Source organism: Tiliqua scincoides, chromosome 4 (genome assembly GCF_035046505.1).
Source record: "Tiliqua scincoides isolate rTilSci1 chromosome 4, rTilSci1.hap2, whole genome shotgun sequence".
NCBI classification, from domain to species: Eukaryota; Metazoa; Chordata; class Lepidosauria; order Squamata; family Scincidae; genus Tiliqua; species Tiliqua scincoides.
Genome location: NC_089824.1, coordinates 68,188,037 through 68,207,273, shown reverse-complemented (window position 1 = coordinate 68,207,273; position 19,237 = coordinate 68,188,037). Strand labels below are relative to the sequence as shown.

The 19,237-nt window shown below is 43.5% G+C and overlaps 2 protein-coding genes, 1 long non-coding RNA gene and 2 pseudogenes across 3 annotated transcripts in view; 2 read left to right on the top strand and 3 right to left on the bottom strand.

Annotated features, from left to right (window-relative positions):
* Window positions 1-459, bottom strand: part of TSHZ1 (teashirt zinc finger homeobox 1) — an 87,133-nt gene extending 86,674 nt beyond the window's left edge. Inside the window, exon 1 of the mRNA XM_066624145.1 lies at window positions 380-459. Within this exon, the coding sequence (XP_066480242.1) occupies window positions 380-419 (40 nt within the window). The 5' untranslated portion in view covers window positions 420-459. The remainder of the gene's footprint in view (window positions 1-379) is intronic.
* A 2,471-nt stretch (window positions 460-2,930) lies between these two features.
* LOC136650272 (5S ribosomal RNA) lies at window positions 2,931-3,047 on the bottom strand (annotated as a pseudogene).
* Window positions 3,048-4,274: 1,227 nt separating this feature from the next.
* On the bottom strand, window positions 4,275-6,163 carry LOC136649202 (uncharacterized). The gene is made up of 2 exons (XR_010794374.1): window positions 5,922-6,163; window positions 4,275-4,830 (listed from the first exon to the last, which is right to left on the bottom strand). It is a non-coding gene; the product is annotated as an uncharacterized lncRNA (long non-coding RNA).
* PTGR3 (prostaglandin reductase 3) lies at window positions 4,281-13,407 on the top strand. The gene is made up of 2 exons (XM_066625657.1): window positions 4,281-4,847; window positions 12,273-13,407. The coding sequence occupies exons 1-2, from the start codon at window positions 4,528-4,530 to the stop codon at window positions 13,195-13,197; spliced, it is 1,245 nt and encodes a 414-aa protein (XP_066481754.1). The 5' UTR covers window positions 4,281-4,527; the 3' UTR covers window positions 13,198-13,407.
* Window positions 13,408-18,917: 5,510 nt separating this feature from the next.
* Window positions 18,918-19,033, top strand: LOC136650855 (5S ribosomal RNA; annotated as a pseudogene).
* The last annotated feature ends 204 nt before the right edge of the window (window positions 19,034-19,237 follow it).

The window sequence follows — 19,237 nt, the reverse complement described above, 5'->3', positions numbered from 1 at the left end:
TGGTTCCCCCCCCCCCAGACCTGAGTGACACACCTCACATCAGCAGGCTGCTCTTTCTGAGGCTTCCACCTTTCTGCCTGCAGAGAAGTGCCAGCTAGAGCCAGCCTCTGCTCTGAGAGGTGGCCTGGCACCCACCACCACCACCCCAAGCAGCCCCCTCTCTCCCCCCACCCTGAAAGGCCTGATTTAACCCCTCTCTATGGAGACACTGGGGTGGGGGGAGGAAGAATCTCTGCTGCAGGCCTTGCAGGGTGAAGTTAACCCCTCCCCTCCTCTGGTCGTCCTGAGCGGAGCGGAGTGGGAAAGTGTGCGCGAGCCAGCCAGCCAGCCAGCCTGCGAGGGGCAGAGGCAAGGAGGGAGGAGGCGGGTGGGGGGTTACCTGCAGAGCGCCGGGGAGCTTGCTGCTTTCTCCTCGGCATGCTGGTGTTGCCGCCGTCTCTTCAGCCGCCCTCCTCCTCCTCCTCCTCCAGCACCACCACCTCCTCCTCCACCTCCCTCTGCCGCCGCTGGAGAGTTTCCGCACAGGACTCTTCCACTCCCCGCTCTTTTCATGCAGCAACACAAACGCACACACAACACACTGATAAGAAAGGGGGGAGGGTGGGGGGCAGGAGGGGAGGGGGGGTCGAGCTGGGCTGCCAAGGGCTTCTTCCACTAAGTCCGCCTAGGAAGAAAGCGGGGGGGGCGGAGGGGGGACAGGGGATGGTGGGGAGGGGGGCAAAAAGTTTGCACGGGTCGGCTTCTCGCTGCTGCTTCCGCCGGCTGGGCTTCCTCCTGGCGGGTCAGCAGCTCCTGGTGGGGGGCAGAGGTGGTGGAGGCGGTGCAGAGGGGGGGCAGGTGGTGGGATGCGGCGGGCCCCCCCAGGCTGGGCACCGCGCGATGCCTATTGCCGCCGCCGCCACTCCAAAAACTCGCGGAGGCAATGCTTGCATTGACAAGGTGGGTTTCCGACCTTCCGATGCAGCCCCCTCTTCTGGCTCTCCTCCTCCTCCTCCCGTCTTTTGCGGGGGCTTCTTGCAAAGTTACTTCAGGTAGAGACCCAAAACACAAAAGCTGTGCCGGTGCCCTCCGCCGAGGATGCAAGAGGGAGGAAGGTGGGCAAGAGGGCGCAGGGGTCCGCTCGCCTCCGCGACGCGCAGCAGCAGCCCAAATCCTTTGACTTGATCCAGCTTGGGAACCCCCCTCTTCCTCCTCTTCTCCTTCTTCTCTTCCCTCCACCCTTCCTCAATCACTTCTTCTGCCTCTTCTTCTTTGGAGGAGAATGGAGCAAACAGCCACGGTGAACCGAGACACTCTTCTCCTTTCTCCCCCCTTTCCCACCACCACCAGCTACTACCACCGGCAAGCTTTTCTCCAAGATCAAAGAGTCTCCAAGCGCAACTTTCTCCCTGGCTGGCTGGCTGGGCTGTTTCAGCAAAGCTGGTGCATTTTGGAGATGGTGGTTTTTACTGCGCTGATCATCGCTTTTCTCATTGTGCAGGAAACGAGGTCGATCCAGTCGTCCCTTCTCCTCCCATCACTTAGTCTGAGCAAGAAAAGCAAAGAGTAAAAAAAAAAAAAAAGGAGTAAAAGCTCCCATACATACAGATCACACCGGATGGGAAATGTCAGTCACTCCTCCTCCACCTTCCAAAGAGATCAAACAGTGGCACCATCGGAGAGGACTACTTTTCTGCCTTGCTTGCTTGCTTGCCTCTCTCTCTCTCTCTCTCCCCTTCCAAAGATAGCAGCTTCTTCTGTTACTACTATAATGCAAACACGTTTTTCACATGGATTTTTTTTTCTAGTTGATCTTGATCTCCAACAGAAAATAAACAAAAGCCCCCAAACCAGGCAGCCCCCAGAGAGAGAGAGAGTGTGTGTATGCAAGAGGGGGGGAGAAGACAGACATTCACAGAGTGGGAGATATTAACGTGAACTGTTCCCCCCCCCCCCCCGCTTAAACTCCTGGGAGAGAAAGAGATCCACTCTCCCTCTCTTCTCTTTTCACTGAAATATAGCACACATTCAGATCCCAGAGCTTTCAGACAGTCTCAACTGATAGACAGACACATCGAGCTGCTTTTCCTGCTTCAGATTTTTTTTTTACTCCTCCTCCTCTTGCCAACGTCACCCTGACAATTACAAATAGGTCTCATACAAACCCATACCTGTCAATCTTTTTAATTGCTTTCTTAATTTATTTTTTCCTTTTTCTTTTTTTCTTTTCTTTTTTTTCATTCTCCAGATACAAAATCAGGACAAAAATCTCCAAGATTTTAAAAGATTCCTGGAGGAAGACAGACGCACCACTATTTTCATAAAGAGGAGAACTCAGCTGGAGAAAAAGTACACTGTTAAAACGCTTGAGGTGCAGGTTTCAAGTTCTGGAAAACTTGACAACCAAGTTGCTACTTGCCCTGGGCACAAAAATGCCAGTGCCCTGTCCCAACGAGCATTTTGGGGTTTGTTTTTTTTAATTTTTTGGAAGTTTATTTCTATTTCACAATCCAAACTGATTGCTGGGAAGGGAGAACAAAGCTGCATCATGCAAAATATTACTGATGGGTTTTTGATCGGTTGACAGAGGTTCAGATCAGAAGCAAAGAAGTGAAGTTTATCTTTTTGGAAAGAAAAGGAGATATATCAGCATTTTAATCACGCATGACATCAGTTTTGTGTAAAATGTGAATGTTTGAAAATGAAACCTGTATTAATGCCATGCAATTAGGAAAGGGTATTTCTGGATAGATATGATGGTGAAGTTAATTCTAAAAGGCTTCCAAAAACTCCTTTTTAATGCCATAATAACATCTCTTTTTGCATTAATTTCCAATCTCAGTCCAATAACACCAAGCAATAACACCAAGCAAGGAGGTCTTAGAAGATATTTTCTTCCAGTCCTTGTTGTTGTTGGTTGGCAACCTTCAGTCTCGAAAGACTATGGTACAAGCCTGCAGCACCCGGTATTCCCAGGCGGTCTCCCATCCAAGTAATAACCAGGCCTGACCCTGCTTAGCTTCCAAGATCAGACAAGATCAGGCACGTGCAGGGTAACAGTTGCTGTCCTTGGGGCACAATCCTATCCACACTTTCCTGGGCGGAAACCCTATTGAAGACAACGGGACATACTTTTGAGCAGAGATGCATAGGATTGTGCCCTTAGATCCCGCATACGCTGCCTTTCCCAAAGGAACACTAGAACAGAGCAGATTTAAAAGTATCCTGCCTCCAAGAAGACACTATCCTGCCTACAGATAAGGAGTGGATACAATGTTTAGGCCAAAATATATTGCAATATTATTTAATGCCATATAGCTATTGAAGAAGGGAGGAGGGAGTGCATGGATTTACCCAGTCTGTTTTTGTTATATAGGATTATATAAATCTAGGAGGGCTGTGAAGTGCATTTCATGTGTACCTGAAGACCAGAAGGTCACAAGCAGTAATTTTTTGTGTGGTTTGGGTTTTTATTATGTGGATCTCTCTCTCTCACACAGAGAGAGAGAGAGAGAGCGAGCCAGATTCTTCAAGATGCTTTATCTCCTTTTGCAAAACGCTGTTGTTTTTCTCCTTGCCCCAAATGCAAGCGCTGCGCTGCAAGTGCAAGTGAAAGTGCCTGCTTGCATTGCTTGCATTGCCTGCTTGCTAGCGGGCTCTCTGGGTTGATTCGTACCACCTTACGAGGAAGTGAACGTTTCGCACGGAAGGGGCGGGGCCTGCCCGGGCAAAGCCAGCAGCTCCAGCAGGCTCCGAGTAACAACATGAGCAGATGAGCTTGCAAGTTCTCTGCAACCAGCCTAACCCTTTATTGATCTAATCATGTCCTCCAGATTTCTTTTCATAGGGATCTCTGCATGGGGAAGGCTCCGCTTGCTTTTTATATGAATGAGATAGCCAGAGGGGTGGTGGTGGTGTTGGTAGATAGATTTAATATGCAATCACAACAACCACAACAGCAGCCGCTTTCTTAGCAAGCAAACCACAACAAAAGCATCATGGCACTGAAAGATCAGCATTTTTTTTTTTTTTGCATTAAAAAAAAATATCAGCCTGAGTGAAAGCAATCCCTAGATGCTTGTGATCATCCATATTATCTATGGTGGTTGTGTGGGTCTGTGTGTTTTTGTTGCACAAAACACACAAGCGCACAGTTTTTTTGTTGCAGAGACTTGGCAGGGCAGGCTAGGTTTAGAAATTTTTTAAAAAGGACAACTTTATCTCTGTTTTTTTAGACTGAAGACAGCCACAGAATATCAGCTGCAAGGGATTTTTTTTTTTTTTCTGCTCTGCTGCTGCTGCTGCTGCTGCTTCCGTGTTGTGGAGGGGCTGGAAAGGGAGGACTCAAAAGAGGCTGCCGCTTGCAACATTAGACTTTATTTACATACACAAATCGTTATGCACAGAGACTTGCCTTTCTCCGGCAGCCCTTGTGCTTTGAGGTTTGCATGCCTGTTGGAAGGATCCTGCTAGGCTGAAGAGCCCAGGGGTGCACAGACAAGCCAAGCAAGGGGGGAAGGACTGAGAACGAGAGACACGGGATTAGGCATGGCTTTGAACGCCCAGAGCAGCGCGTGGCTGAGATCGTGGAGGACTCAGTGGGGCTGGCTGCGGCACCATCAGCAGCAGCTACAGCTGACTCCCCTGGCAAGTCCCGAGAGGTCTTGCTTGGGTGATACTCGGCCCCGGCCCATCGTGGACATGTCCTACTCCCGCCACTTTCTGGATTTCAAGGGCTCGTCCATCCCCACGTCCATGAAGAAGCTGGTCGCGACGAAGCTGAGTCCAAACTTCCGAGAGGCTGTCACCCTGCAACGCGATGCGCCTGTCCCACTCCCAGGAGACGGCGACCTGCTTGTCAGAAACAGGTGAGACAGAGACCCCTCCTGCCTCCAGTTCGTCTCTGCATCGCCCCCCATTTGCCAGTGGTGGGGAGAGGCTGGTGATCCCCCCTTGTCTAGTTCCAGGCTCACCCACCCAGCCAGCCACCTTCCTCACTTCTCACACCTTTGGGCCTCCGCTCTCATACATGCACTCACTCACTCTCTCTGCGAGCCTATCAAGTTGTACCAGCTGCCATCTGGCGACTGTTGATTTAATTGTATTGTTGTGAGTGTTTTTTTTATGCCATCATCGCGCACGCAACACACACACACACCAGAGTGCAAGTGACTGGAGGTTTCCATTTGTGGTGAAGTAGAGAGAGTGTTTTGCCTGCCTCCTCCCTACTTAATTCATGTGCCCTCCTACTGTATTCATGTGCTAAATGAATTCATGTGCCACCCTACTTTATTCATGTACTAAATGATTTCATGTACCACCCTACTGTATTCATGTGCTAAATGATTTCATGTGCCCTCCTACTGTATTCATGTGCTAAATGATTTCATGTGCCACCCTACTTTATTCATGTGCTAAATGAATTCATGTGCCTCCCTCCCAACTTTATTCATGTGTGGGTGGGATTGGGGAGACTGATCACCACACACTACAGGCTGGAAAAGTCCGGAGAGCTGCGGAGCTGCTGCTTCCTCCCAAAGTTGTATGTGACACGAGGCTTCAGGAAGGGACTTAACAACCAGGAAATGATTTCCAAGCCCCTCCCAGGTTTCTGCCTGCCTGTGTTTGGTGCATGTACCTACAACCACAAGAGTGTGTGTGTTGCACGCGCACAGGCGAGCGCCTGTCTTTGCTTTTTTCTCTGGGCAGATCTGTGATGGCTATTTTTTTTTTTTTTTTTGCAGTAACAATAAGAAGGGCTGATCAATGTAGAGCTGCCTGTGTGGTTAATGTAGATCGCTTGAGACGCGGTGTAAGGGTTATTTAGCGTCATTCCAGGGTGTGAGTGTAACACACTCCAGACATTGTTTAGAGCAAATTATGCATACAGCAGTGCCTATGACCCCCTTCCCTCCCCCACCCAAACCCTCTTCGTCACTAACCTTAAGGAAGCAGTGAATCAACAGGAAAGCAGAGGACCTCGAATGGTATGTGACTGCCACCCACCTTTCCCTGGCACTCTCCAGCATCTTAACTCCACGACCTCCTTTCCCTTTACAGCAGAAGCGGAGCAAAAGGGTGGGTGGGTTGGCAGGGTGTCACACTCCTGCCCGATCTAAGCATGTTTCCTCCGGAGTAAGTCCCACTGATTTCAGTGACACTGACTTTAGAGGAAGTAGGCAAGCTTGGGCTTGTAGCCTCTGAGTTCATTGCTATTGTTAGAGAAGGGTCTTGTAGGTGAAGTAGGGAGTCATGGGGTCGTTTTGGCAGCGAAAACGGGTCACTCACAGAGTCAGGAGATGACATTTGGCATAGTATAATACATTGTAAATTCTGGGCTAGCTTGCTAGGGTTGTGAGTTGTCTTGTGTTAGGACAAAAAGTGTCTTTCTCCAAATGCGTTTCTACAGTCTGTCTGCACAATCCTATGCGTGTCTTCTCAGAAGTCAGTCCCATTGCATTCAATGAGACTTACTCCCAGGAAAGCGTGGATAGGCTTGTAGCCTATGTTTCTTAATTAACCCCCCCCCCCATAAGTTTTATTCCTTGAAGGTGAAGTGGGACTTAAAAGTCCCAAGGTGAACAGTCCATGGGGTAAGACTGTGTGATTGTGAATGTGATTATATGTGCCTGTTTGAAAGAGTGAGAGGGGGTTTTGGCAGACCCTTTCTTTTTTTAATACTAAGATCTTTGCCTAAAATAAATGCCCTTTACTTGGAATTGGCTGCTTGGCACTGATCTGTCATACATTTCATTTAAAAATACATTGAGCCCCGTTTAAACCAGTTCAGTTGAACTAGATGAAGTGGTCGGTCGTTTGCACGAACAAAACTGCCTGTAGGGAAGACAGAGCAAATCCTACCTGTATCTGAACCCTCGAAGCATGTGCATGTTTTATGTAATGTACAACATCCGCATTACAGAGAGATATGCCCTCCCTGGTGTCAAAGGTTTGAATTGCTGCTGTCATCAGAACATAGTATTTTGGAGAGCAGCATACCAAGGAAGTCCTCGTGAAAATCCATGGAAATGATCTTCCCACTCAGGCTACAGTTAAATTCCTTTTCTTGGGGAGATGGGAGGAGGGACTGACTGGTTTAAAACGCACCCTGGCTTCCTTGCTGCCTCTTTGGGTAGCGAAAGGTTGTTACGTCCTTGTTCTCCAATCCCCTCCCCCAGCACTTTCTCCCCCCCCCCCCATGAAATTTGACAATTTATGCATGCAATCTATTTTGCTTTCAATGTAACTCTTTCCCATCCTGCCCTTGATACTGGGTGGGCTCTCTGGAGACTGGAAGGACGTTCTGGTTCTTACTCGGAAGTGGGGCTGGCAGCTTGCAGACGAGGCAGTCCAAGGATCGCTCCTTGGGTTTGAACACTTGGAAGTTTGCAAGGAAGCGCGTGAGAAACAGCAGGGTTGGAGCTAGCAACTTCCGTGTTAGGTCGATTGGCCTGAGATGTTCTGTTTAGCGGCTGGGGCTTCTCACAAAGGCAGGAGAGATCTCATTAGTGAAAAAAATAAAGCATGATCAGAATAAGCCTCTCTAACGCCTGTTCTTTCCATAGGAAAGCTTGCTCAGGACTCTTTCCCCCTCTCCATTTCTCTCTCTCTCTCTCTCTCTCTCTCTCTCTCTCTCTCTCTCACACACACACACACACACACACACTTTCTCTCACACAAATACACACACACTCTCACTCTCCCTCTCTCTCTCACTCACACAAATACACACACACACCCTCTCCCTCTCTCTCTCTCTCACTCACACAAATACTCTCTCTCTCTCTCTCTCTCTCTCACACACACACACACACACATCCTGGAAAAGTGCCTTCTTACCATCCCAGATCAAGGAGTCCAGTCACCTGGATTTATTTAGCCCTGAAAATCCACTCCAAAGTGGATTGAAGCATATGGAGAAAGAACAATGCTTTCAGAACATGATTTTAGCCTTACCACTCCAATAAAAAGAGCAAAACAGCATGAGACTGAACATTCCCCATTCACTCCAGCAATATACACATACATACGGAGATTGCTTTGGGATATTTAACTTCCTTTGAGTGTAACTTCTTTTTCAAACACCATTCTTTTAGGTAGATTCCCCCCCCCCCGTCTATAATTCAATCACCTTTTATTTGATACTTTCTGAACAGGAAGAAATAAATCTAGTGCAGCCTTTCACTGGGAGAGAAATACCTTCCAACTCGAAATAGGTTTAAAAGAATCCTCTCTCTTCATATTGTGGGAGATGAAGATGAAGGGGGGGGGATCAAGAATCATTCAAAGAAAAAAAAACATCCAACTTTTAAGAAGCGGTTCATGGCTCTGTTTGTGCATCCACTGGCCTGATCCCCACCCCATCTCGAAAATTTAGTCTTCTGGGTTTATTAGCCAATAAGATGACCCAGGAGGGGTGTATTTGTATAACGCATTAGTTTAGATGGCTTAAAAAAAAAAATACTTACTGGCAGATCATATGGTTTCCAAAGGTGGAGTGTAACTGTTTTCTATTGAGCCGGAATACAGTAAAATATTAAAACTGTGGGGGGGCAATGGCAGCGGGAGGGGGAGTAGTTTAACTCTTGGTTTTGAGACTCACAGTTTGGAAATGTGAAGACTTTGAAGCGATGGTCATGTGCTAATTGTTTGGGCTGGGAAGTTTTTGTTTTCTGGAGTGCCCCTGGCTTGGTGACTTTGTTTTGTCTGCTTGCTCAAGGTTCTTGCCATGTATGCTTTTAAAGTTGTTTTTAGTCCTTCGGGAGCCTCCTTCTCCTCCCTCCCCCCCAGATCTTATATATGCCTAAATCAAGCGGGTGAGATTCAAACTGCAAATATGGGGGGGGGGGGGCCGAGGAAACTGCTCAATCTGGTTCTTTTGCTTAAGCACCTCGCTTTTGGGAACGGAGTTCAAAGGCTCCGTTCTTGCAAACCACAGACTCGGAGGGGGGAAGAAAGGGGGGTATAATGAAGGTCACGTAGTTAATTGAAGGAGAACAATGACTATGGAGAGCCCAACTCTGCTTCACACCAGTTTGCAAGCTGATCTTGAACTTGCATTTTCCTTTGGAAAATCAGGCACACAGGTTGCTATCCTGCGCACACTCCCTTGGCAAGGAAGCCCAATTGACCTCGGGGTTTTACCTCTGAGTAAACAGGTATAGGATGGGGCTGTAAATAGCGCCTGACATCTCTCTCTCTCTCTCTCTCTCTCTCTCTCTCTCTCTCTCTCTCTCTGCCACTTGGTGCTGTACTGGGTGGGAATGGCACTATTGCTGTGAACAGAAGTCTTTTCCTACAAAAAATTATCTCATCCAATCGAGAAAAATAAAATAAAATCACAACACACCGGAAATTGCAACACTTTCCATGATGTTTACGATCACTTAAATGGGGACATTTGTGTTTAAATAAAAATTCCTAAATTGCACTTGAGTGGATTTTAATACGGGTGGATTTTAATGAATAACTTGGAGATGTTATTGATTAATCGTGATGATCCCACCTCTTCAGAAAGAAGAAAGTGCACAGGGCAGATTTAATTTCCAACATTTAATTTGGGGGGGGGGAGCTAGAAAAAAAATGGAAGCTAACCCCAAACAGAAGTCTTTGGTGGTTTGCCTCCTGGTGCACCAGATCTTTTAGTGGTTTGGCTCCTGATTGCAGTGCTGCTTTTAAAAGCACCCTCGTTTCACGCCTCTCCTGAACCATCCACTCGGACTTTGCCTGCGCCTCCCAAGTGAGCCGCTGCAGAGACGCAGCAGGGCTGGAGAGGCATCTGCGAGCGTCCTGGGTTGCGTTGCAGGGAGGGCTAACTGGAAGTGGCCATGGATTGGGAGAGGGCAAGAGGAGGACGTGGAGGTGCCTGGGAGGGCAGTCTCCCGCTGATCTATCCCCCCTCTCTTCCCCCCATCCTCCCCACTCCCTAACCGACCTGAGCAGTAGTAGCCCTACTAAAACATCACACTCAGTTGGGTGCCAAGCTTGGCACGTTCCCACTCAGAAGGATCTTCGGTGGGGGGTGCCACAGAGGCGAGATCTCACACTTCCCTCTTGCTATGCTAATTGAAGCCCCCCTCCCCGCTGCTCACTAACGCAGAGGCTTCAATTGCAAAGCATTTGAGGCGGGGGGGGGAAGGTGCGAGACAGGGCATCAGAGGTGGAGGGTGCACTTTTCACCGGCTATGCTCAGCAAGCAGCCGACGAGCAGTTTGCCAGCCACTTCTCAGCCCCACCAGAGCCTCCTGCATCACTTTCCCACGTTGATGTTCCTACCAGGGGTTGCTCTTGCCCATGATCTTGAGAAGAACGTGCAACAACGTGCAAAAAGACCGCAGGCGACAGTGACAGGGTTGCGTTTCGAAGCACACCTCTTCACAACCAGTTTGCACCGAAGTGGTGGGTTTTTAGATAGTTTGGTCCAGTTTGAGTTCACTCCTAAAGGGCTGTGTGCTTTGGAAGCCAGTGTCATCAATTTCTATGAGGCTGGATTCCAACGGGGGGGAGGGGAAGCATCAGAGGTGTGCTTAGTTCCCAGCTTAAATCCTAGAACCAGATCTTCAATCCATGCATTTCCATTTAACTGCTTATGGACAGGACTTGGAGCCTGCAGAACCATCACATCGCCTGGGGCTTTGAAACACTGAAAGGAGCAAAAATTGTTTGCTGGAGGAAAATCTCTCCAGACAAGCCCATTCCCCTGCAGAATGACTTGGGGGGGTGGGGGGGGGAGTCCTATATGCAACATGCCAGCTGTGTGGGCTTAAAGCGGACAAGCAGAGGGGACAAATGAATGAGGCCGCTTTCACACCCAGCTACTCCTCTAGATAGCCACATCTCTGCAAGAAGTAACATTATGTGTAACATAAAGCAAGAGTTTGGTGTAGTGTAGTAGCACCATCCAACCCTGTGCCTTTGCTCTCTGGATCTTTTCTCTCTCCAGGAAACATTATACTACATCGCTTTGCCCTGCAAGCTACTAGTCTCTTGCTCTCTTTCTCAGACTGGGACATAAGAGTTATGTAAATTAAGGCAGGATGGTGGGGTTTTTGTTTTAAACAGAGCTATAAATAGGATGAAGATATTCTTTGTTAGAGATGCAGCCTGGATTAGATCAAGAATTAGAGAGAGCAACAAAAGTCATCTCTCTCCCTCCCTCTCTCTCTGAATATATGCATGTACATATTTATCTTTCCTCTCAATAATACATAGATATGTAAACACATTTTACTAATGAAGGATTCCCTTAGAATTCAAAATGACCAATGCATTCCTTTTAGCTTTGTCATTTGTGCATGTGTAAATTATTTCAAATTACTGTACTATAAATCCAAAAACAGCTCTCTAGTTATAGCATTAAAATTCATTTTTTACGTATTTTTTACTTCCACAGAAGGGAAAAATGTCATAATTTGTTTATTTTGGAATATGGAAGAGAACAAGTCATTGGTATTTCTGAAAACACTGTCTTATTGTGATGCTTTTGTTTTCAGGTTTTTGCAGGAAAAAAATGTATTATACACTCTCTCACTCTATACAGATAATTTGTATTTCAGCATAATAATAATCCATCATTAAGTTCCCTGTGCATTTTTAATTCTTGTAGTCATTTTTACCTGTTAGAGGTCAGGACTGCTCAGAACATCTTGTTGCATAATTTTAGTCTACCTCTTCAAGGTTGTTTTAAGGTGTTGGGAGTAATTTGTATACAGCAAAATATTTTAATAATGTGCAAATGAGTTGCATCAAAAGGCAAATTTGTTATAGTCACTCCATCCATTTTCTTTAAATTTGCCTGCAGTAACACTTATGACCATCGACCTTGGAGAGGTCATTGATCCTTCATGTTATCATTAGTCACTAAAAGTTTTGTTATAATCTGAAATGTAAATTTGTTGCCAGAGTCAACATATTTACTACTTTGTTCATGTTTTATTGTTGCATTATTTTTTTAAACAGGAAAATACTAGTTTTTACCACTGTTTGTTCTCAAGCTTATCAAAAATCTTTCCTTTTGTTCTTATTTTGGTTAAACAGACAAGAAGAAAATGCCTTATGTTTTAATTTTAAGAAATCTGTCAAATTATCTCTTAGGAAAACTGAAATCTGATTAAAGCAATGCTTCTTTTTCTTCTTTCTTTTTTGCATAGAAGGGAATTTTATTCAACTCTTGATCTATTTGAAAATGTATCACTGAAATCTCTTATCGTGTGTATTTAAGGGAAAGGTTTTTCTTATGACAAATAAAAGACTTGTCAAAGAAGACATCTTAATACATTTTTGTTTTCTTCTAGATTTGTCGGCATTAATGCATCTGATATTAACTACTCAGCCGGCCGCTATGACACTTCAGTTAAGCCCCCATTTGACGTAGGTTTTGAAGGAATTGGTGAAGTGGTGGCTTTGGGCCTGAGTGCAAGTGCTAGATACACAGTAGGCCAAACGGTGGCCTACATGAGGCCTGGTGCTTTTGCTGAGTATACAATTGTGCCTGCTAAAGAAGCCATTCCAGTACCCTCTGTGAAACCTGAGTTTCTTGCACTACTGGTAAGTGGAACTACAGCATATATCAGTCTGAAGGAGCTTGGACAATTGTCTGAAGGGAAGACGGTTCTGGTGACAGCAGCAGCTGGAGGAACCGGTCAGTTTGCTGTGCAACTTGCAAAGAAGGCAAAATGCCACGTAATAGGAACTTGCTCCAGTGATGAAAAGTCCAGCTTTCTGAAATCCATTGGCTGTGACCATCCCATCAACTATAGAACTGAAAATGTTGCTGCTGTCCTTAAGAAGGACTACCCAAAAGGTGTGGATGTAGTTTATGAATCAGTTGGTGGAAAGATGTTTGATATGGCTGTCAATTCCTTGTCTATCAAAGGGCGTCTGATAGTTATTGGGTTTATCTCTGGCTACCAGACCCGTACTGGCATTCAGCCTGTTCATGCAGAGATGTTGCCTGCAAAACTGCTAACAAAATCTGCCAGCATCCAGGGTTTCTTCTTAAACCATTATTTTTCTGAATGTCAAATGGCTATGAAACACTTGGTCGAAATGTGTGAAAACAGAGAACTGGTTTGTGAGGTGGACCTTGGAAACATGGCTCCAGAGGGCAAGTTCACTGGCTTAGAGTCTGTATTCAATGCTATAGATTATATGTACATGGGAAAAAACCATGGAAAAATTGTAGTTGAATTACCTCACTCTGTCAACAGTAAGCTGTAAAAACAGGACAATTATATGAATCAGGATTGGGAAAATGGGCACTCTGCTTCACAATAACTAAAAGTTTAATTTTTTAAAAGTTGGTAATAGGCAACCTATTAAAATAACATTTAGGTATTAATAGCATTTTGATTTGTTTCATTTAAGAGCATTTGTATTGTTTCAAAATACATGTGTCAATGACATTGCATTAAACAGTTCTGCATTTTATGTGTGGAAGTTTTGCATTAACTTTTGCTTAATAAGCTCACATTGGATCTGAATATATTCTGGCCAGCTCCAAACACTGAGCTTTCTTCCAGCATGTCAGAACTGAAACATTTTCAAATTATTAAATGTTATATATAAAACAAAATCAATTAAAAAGACTCCTATTTTTAAAAAGAATTCTCATCTCCTCCAGCCACCTTTTTTAGTTTGCCTACTAGGAATTCTTTCTTTCTTTGGAAAAGTGGTTTAATTTCAATCGCTGGGTAGTACCTATTTCACTTGAATATGTACAAACTGTGTACAATTTCCAAACAAGCCTTTCTCAGAAGCAAAATGTGGAATAAACTGGCCATTGATCCACATTGAAAAATAGCATCTATTTGCTTTTTCAGCTCTTTCAGCAATCTGCATTACTCTTTAGGGACATCCTGATGTTTATTAAGTTGAATGGCTTCTCCTTTTAGTAAGGGGTTTCTGCTATGGTTCATAAGCATGGTTCTTTTATTCGTGGTGCCTTACAGTTCTGTGCACATCCAAGTAGTACGATTTAAGCCAGCTGAGCACAATGGAATTCAATGGGACTTAAATGGCTTAAATCCAAAGACTTCAGCTTAGCTGAATTTTGGACTGGGCTGCTGGAAAATGTACTTGGTAGGTGGAACCCAAAGTATATCTTGGATATTGGTAGTTGTTCACCCTATGGAAACACTCTCATTATGATGAAGTGTATTTGGCTTACCTTTGGTGATAGAAAAAGTAGAAATAGCTCTGTGTTCCTCAGTGCAGCACAAACGTTGAGAAAATAATTCAGTCTTAGACATAAGGAACTATCATTATGACTCCTCTTTAGCACATAGAGAGGTTAAGTGACTGAAGACCATTCTCCTCAGTTTATTCACTGAATATGCATTTGAAGCTCAAAAGTGAGTTCTGTCATTTTAAGGAACTCAAACCATTTACATCGTAATCACAGGCATGCGCATTCAGAAGTGTTCAATTGATTTCAGTGGGACCAAATTTCTAAGTAACTGTTTCAGTTAGCTTTGGGTTGCAGTTCGTTCCAACTGTGCATGTGTAAATTCTATTATTACATCATCCAGGTTCCAGACTCCTCCCTTCGGATGGAGGAGAAGCTGCAAATGGTAAAGGAGTCTGGCTGATGGTAAAGATACAACCCTGCAGGGGCAGCCACTCCTTTGAGCTGCAAGGCCAAGATTAGATAAGATTCTATATTGCTTAGGTCAGTCTTATTTTTCTCCAAACTGAATGCTTTGGTTTGTGTGTATCCCAACTACTTCTTGTGTGAATGGAAGGCACTTCCATTTATAAGAGGGAGTGGGATTTTTGCTGATTCCTTCCCCCATAAATAATCCCCCAACCACCCAGAGCAAATTTTTGGAACAGGGAGAGGGCTGCTGTGCTGAACAGGTGGTGGGGAATTTAGCTAGTGCAAGCTTCCTTCCACTCACATTCCTACGAGCTGCTAATTAGTAGAGGACTGGCCACAATAATTAACATCAAATAAGTCAAAGCAGCAGAGACTTGATACTAATTCTCATTGTATACAGCAGATGTGTTTGCTTTGTATACAACAGTGTTCACTGTGGTGAATACCATAGTGAGTGAATAAAACATGTATGCTTCTTGTAGGCATGTTGGAATGTTGGAATCCTTTGGCTGAGGCTCCCTTTTTATGTCCTCTGCACATTTACATATACATGTCTCCACACTTCACATGTTTCCTACCATATATGTAGCAAACACACTTATCACAAAGTGTAAGTTGTGCCTGGTGTTACATACACACTGGAGAAAGTTAAACAAACATATGTCATATTGAAATCTGTGAGGCATAAGTACTCAGCTTGTGTGAATTACACAACCTGGATCGTGTTTTTTTCCAATGCAATTTTGTTCTTTTGAGATCTGAAACTAATTTTCAAGTTTACCAATTCACAATTTTTGCAGCTATATTCATTTTGTTGCTGCAGCTTTGTTGCTTTTGTTTTATTGCTGTATTCTATTGCCACAAAACAGGCACTTTATGAGGGGTGTTAGCACTTTTGAGGGGTACATAATAAATGTTATTAATGGTCCTTTTTTGTTGTAAAAAGGAGTGGTGATCACAGGTATTTCTTAAAGATAAATGAATGCGTAATGCTTCATTATTTGATTATTCTCAGGTATGTGAAGAATACACACATACACATTTCTCTCCTTTTCCTTAAAAGGTTTTATTGTCAACTGACCACAGTATGAATTAATTAGTATGTTATTTCTATATACGCTAACAATGATTACTTTAAATAATGATTTAGGAGCAGAGGAAAAAGTATACAGCATGGGCAGCGTGAGAATTAATAACAGGACACCAAACAATCAAGAAGTAAAACAGTACTGTAAACTCACCCACATCAGGGATTAACAATACATAGGCTGAGATCCAGAGAGTCCCATGCATGACTGGAAAGCACTTGCTGGGGAAGGGTTGCCAATTTTCCTTTCTAACTGCAGCCCTTTGCATCACATGATTGAATCCTGCTCCAGAAGGTCATCTAGCCCTCAGTAGCAACTTCTCAGGGGTATGTCTGAGTGTGTGCAAGCAGTGGGCTGCAGTGTGAAGGGAAAGGCACAAAAGCTCTGATGTGCACACAGAACTTTGTCTATATGTAAGACATACTGCATACTACATAAGCAGATAATGGGAATTTCAATTAAAAAATTAACATAACTCCTTGAACTGCAGTTTACCTATGATTTCCTAATTTAGCCTTTCCAATGGAATGTGCTAGCTGTTGAAAAATCTGGATGAAAAATGTTTGCAGATGGCAATAGTTGAGTCATTCTCTATATCGGCAGCATAAACCCCTCCATGAAAAAGATGTCAAGATAGGCCGGATATTTTATTTTTATTATATTTTTAGATCCACATATTACCCCAGTAAGTGTACCAGCTTGCATGCTTAGGCATGTTCTTCCAGATAAATATCTATTCATCTGTTATGCTGAAACACTTTAATACCTTTTAAAATTAAATTATATTTCTATAACATTATAATGTTAATTTTTTTAGCAGACAAAACTAGTTGTTGAGTATAATTGCCATGTTGTGCAAATACAGATAATTGCAACTGCTCAGGGGAAAGTTTGCAGCAGTATTTAGAAATGTTATTTGTTTGTTTGTTTGCCTTTCTTTCGTCTGAGCTAGAAAGGGACTCTTCTGCTGAATAGCTGTTAGTATCTATTTTACAAGATTTACTCATTTTCAGGTGCCTAATATAGCTGCTAGCATGCATGCACAACAATACAATTTATATGGTAAATGGAACCAAATAATGGCTTCGCTGAATGTTATGGCTGCACTGAAGGGAAATGTCACGGTAAATAGCTGCCAAATTATGGATCATGCCGCAGTGTCACAACTGCACTAAAGACAAATAGCACTAGAGGCTATTGCCACTGTGACGCTTTTGAGTTATGAAGAAGAGGCGCAGCCTTGATGTGAGACTCTTTGTATCCTCATTATAGCAAAGGGTTACTGGTGCAACATACAAGGAAACCTAGTCCAATGTGATGGTTAGTTATTAATCTGTCCATTTCAGATCTAACAGCTGTAGAAGAACAGGCAGTCCTCTCTCTCTCTCTCTCTCTCTCTCTCTCACACACACACACACACACACACACACACACACACACACACACCCTGGCAGGTTTTATTAACGTAAATGTGTATAGGAAATGACTGGCAGTGGCAGAATGTTGCAATAAAATAATCTAATCAAAGAATATTATTAAATTTAACATAGTTTGCATCTGAAAGGTTTACTTGCTTCTTAGTCAGATATATGTGTGAAATATAAGCTGTAATGCACTTTTCTCCCTTTGTAAAGACTTGAGTAGTAAGGACATTACCAACCAAATTGCTTCTTCTAAACTGAAGTGAGTCCCGGTTTCTTTCATTTTAATGGGAGGGTAATAAAGATGAAAGACTAACATTTTAACTGATGGATCCCTTAAGCTAGAGAAGAGAAATTTATTATGTTTTGAGGGGCTATGATAAATCCTAGATGTGACTGCATGTTTTGGGTGATATGGGAACCTGGAGTAAAAGACAAATAAAGCATACCATTAAAGAAAAAAAAATTTTTTTGTAGGCTTTGATCATTTTTACACTATTTTTATTTATCCTAAGAAAACAGATTCCATCCAGACATTACGACTACAGTTCTCTACACCTTTGCTAAGGAGCAAGTTCCACAGATCTTAATAGAATTTACTTCTGAGCAAATGTATGGATGGTTGCAAACTTTATAAAGAATTTGTGCTTATAGAATTTTATAAATTTGGCAACTAGTTTATCTGCTCTAAGACCACTGTTCTGACCCCATTCTGAAATTATAAGTAAATGAGTCAGATGATCTCAACATTTTCTTTAGCAAATTGTTGTACACATTGCAAATACGCCATCCATAATTCAACATAAGTGTCAGTCTCGGTTTTAGAGAGGGGGCTGGGAACAAACAATCATAGTGGATAAATTACTTCTCTATTCTATGGAGAGTGGCCTTCCTTCCACGTTGTGCTTAAGGTCATAGGCAGGGCAGCGTGGGGGCAGTTTGCATGGTAGTTAAATCTTATGTGCTGTTAAATATTTACTAATTTATCCATATTGTGAGTAAATAGAAGATGTTTTATTAACTATTAAGTTTGATTAAAAGGATACTTTAAGATATAAGTTTATCTTTTTATTTCACATTTTCGTTCCACGTATGATCTATGCAGATATTTTTCATCAGTATTACAGTTTTCATCCACTGCACACAAAACATCTACATTTCAGACAACGCACAAAATTTTAACCTATGACAATAACACTGTCTCTGTTTTAAATCCATATTCTGTCATCTAACAAAAAGTTTCATCAAAACCAGAGCAGAGTATCTTTAAATAGCTATTAGCGTATCCAGAATTTATTTTTATGTACTGCACAGTTGCAAGTAACTGCTTCTTATTAAATGAAAAGTCTGCATTAGGTACTTTAGGAACATTTCAGCTAATGAGTATGTAATGTCCTCAGTATAACATAGAACTTCTTTTTGTGTTCAGAACTACAAGATGCTGGAAACTTGACAAATTATATCATTTAAGACAGATGCCTGCCTTGGGGACCTGGGTTCCCCCCTCCCCCCCGTTTCTGGCTTTTATTTTAGTAACATTTATAATTGCCATAGGATCTGTATCTGTGTAGTGTTTAACCCCTTCACATAGTTACCTCTTCATCTTAATTCAGTGAAAGTGGTTTGTATCATAACAGGGCTGGGGTTTAGGGTTTTTTGTTGTTGTTTTTATTACCTATTATATCTTTTATTTTCTTTCACAAATATTTTATTAGTTTATTTAAAATATGCATACCACAACTTTCTACTAAAAGTAAGATGGCTAACAAAAATAGCTTAAAGCAATAAAAATATAACAAACAACTGAAAGCTCAAGTAAATGTTACATTAATTGCCCAATCCCATACCCTGCACATGCCCGATCTCATCTGATCTCGGAAGCTAAGCAGGGTCAGGCCTGGTTAATACTTGGATGGGAGACCGCCTGGGAATACCGGGTGCTGTAGGCTTATACCATAGTCTTTCGAGACTGAAGGTTGCCAACCATTGCCAGGTGGCACCGGTCTCACACTCACTGCCCTGTCAACAGCCTTCGCAAACATGTTGTAAGGTTGCGGCAACCAGAAGTAAAACAGCGCTGGGCCTCTGTGCCGGTGGGACAACCGCTGGTAGCCACCAGCTGTGGATATCCAGCTGAGCAACAGGGAAGCGTT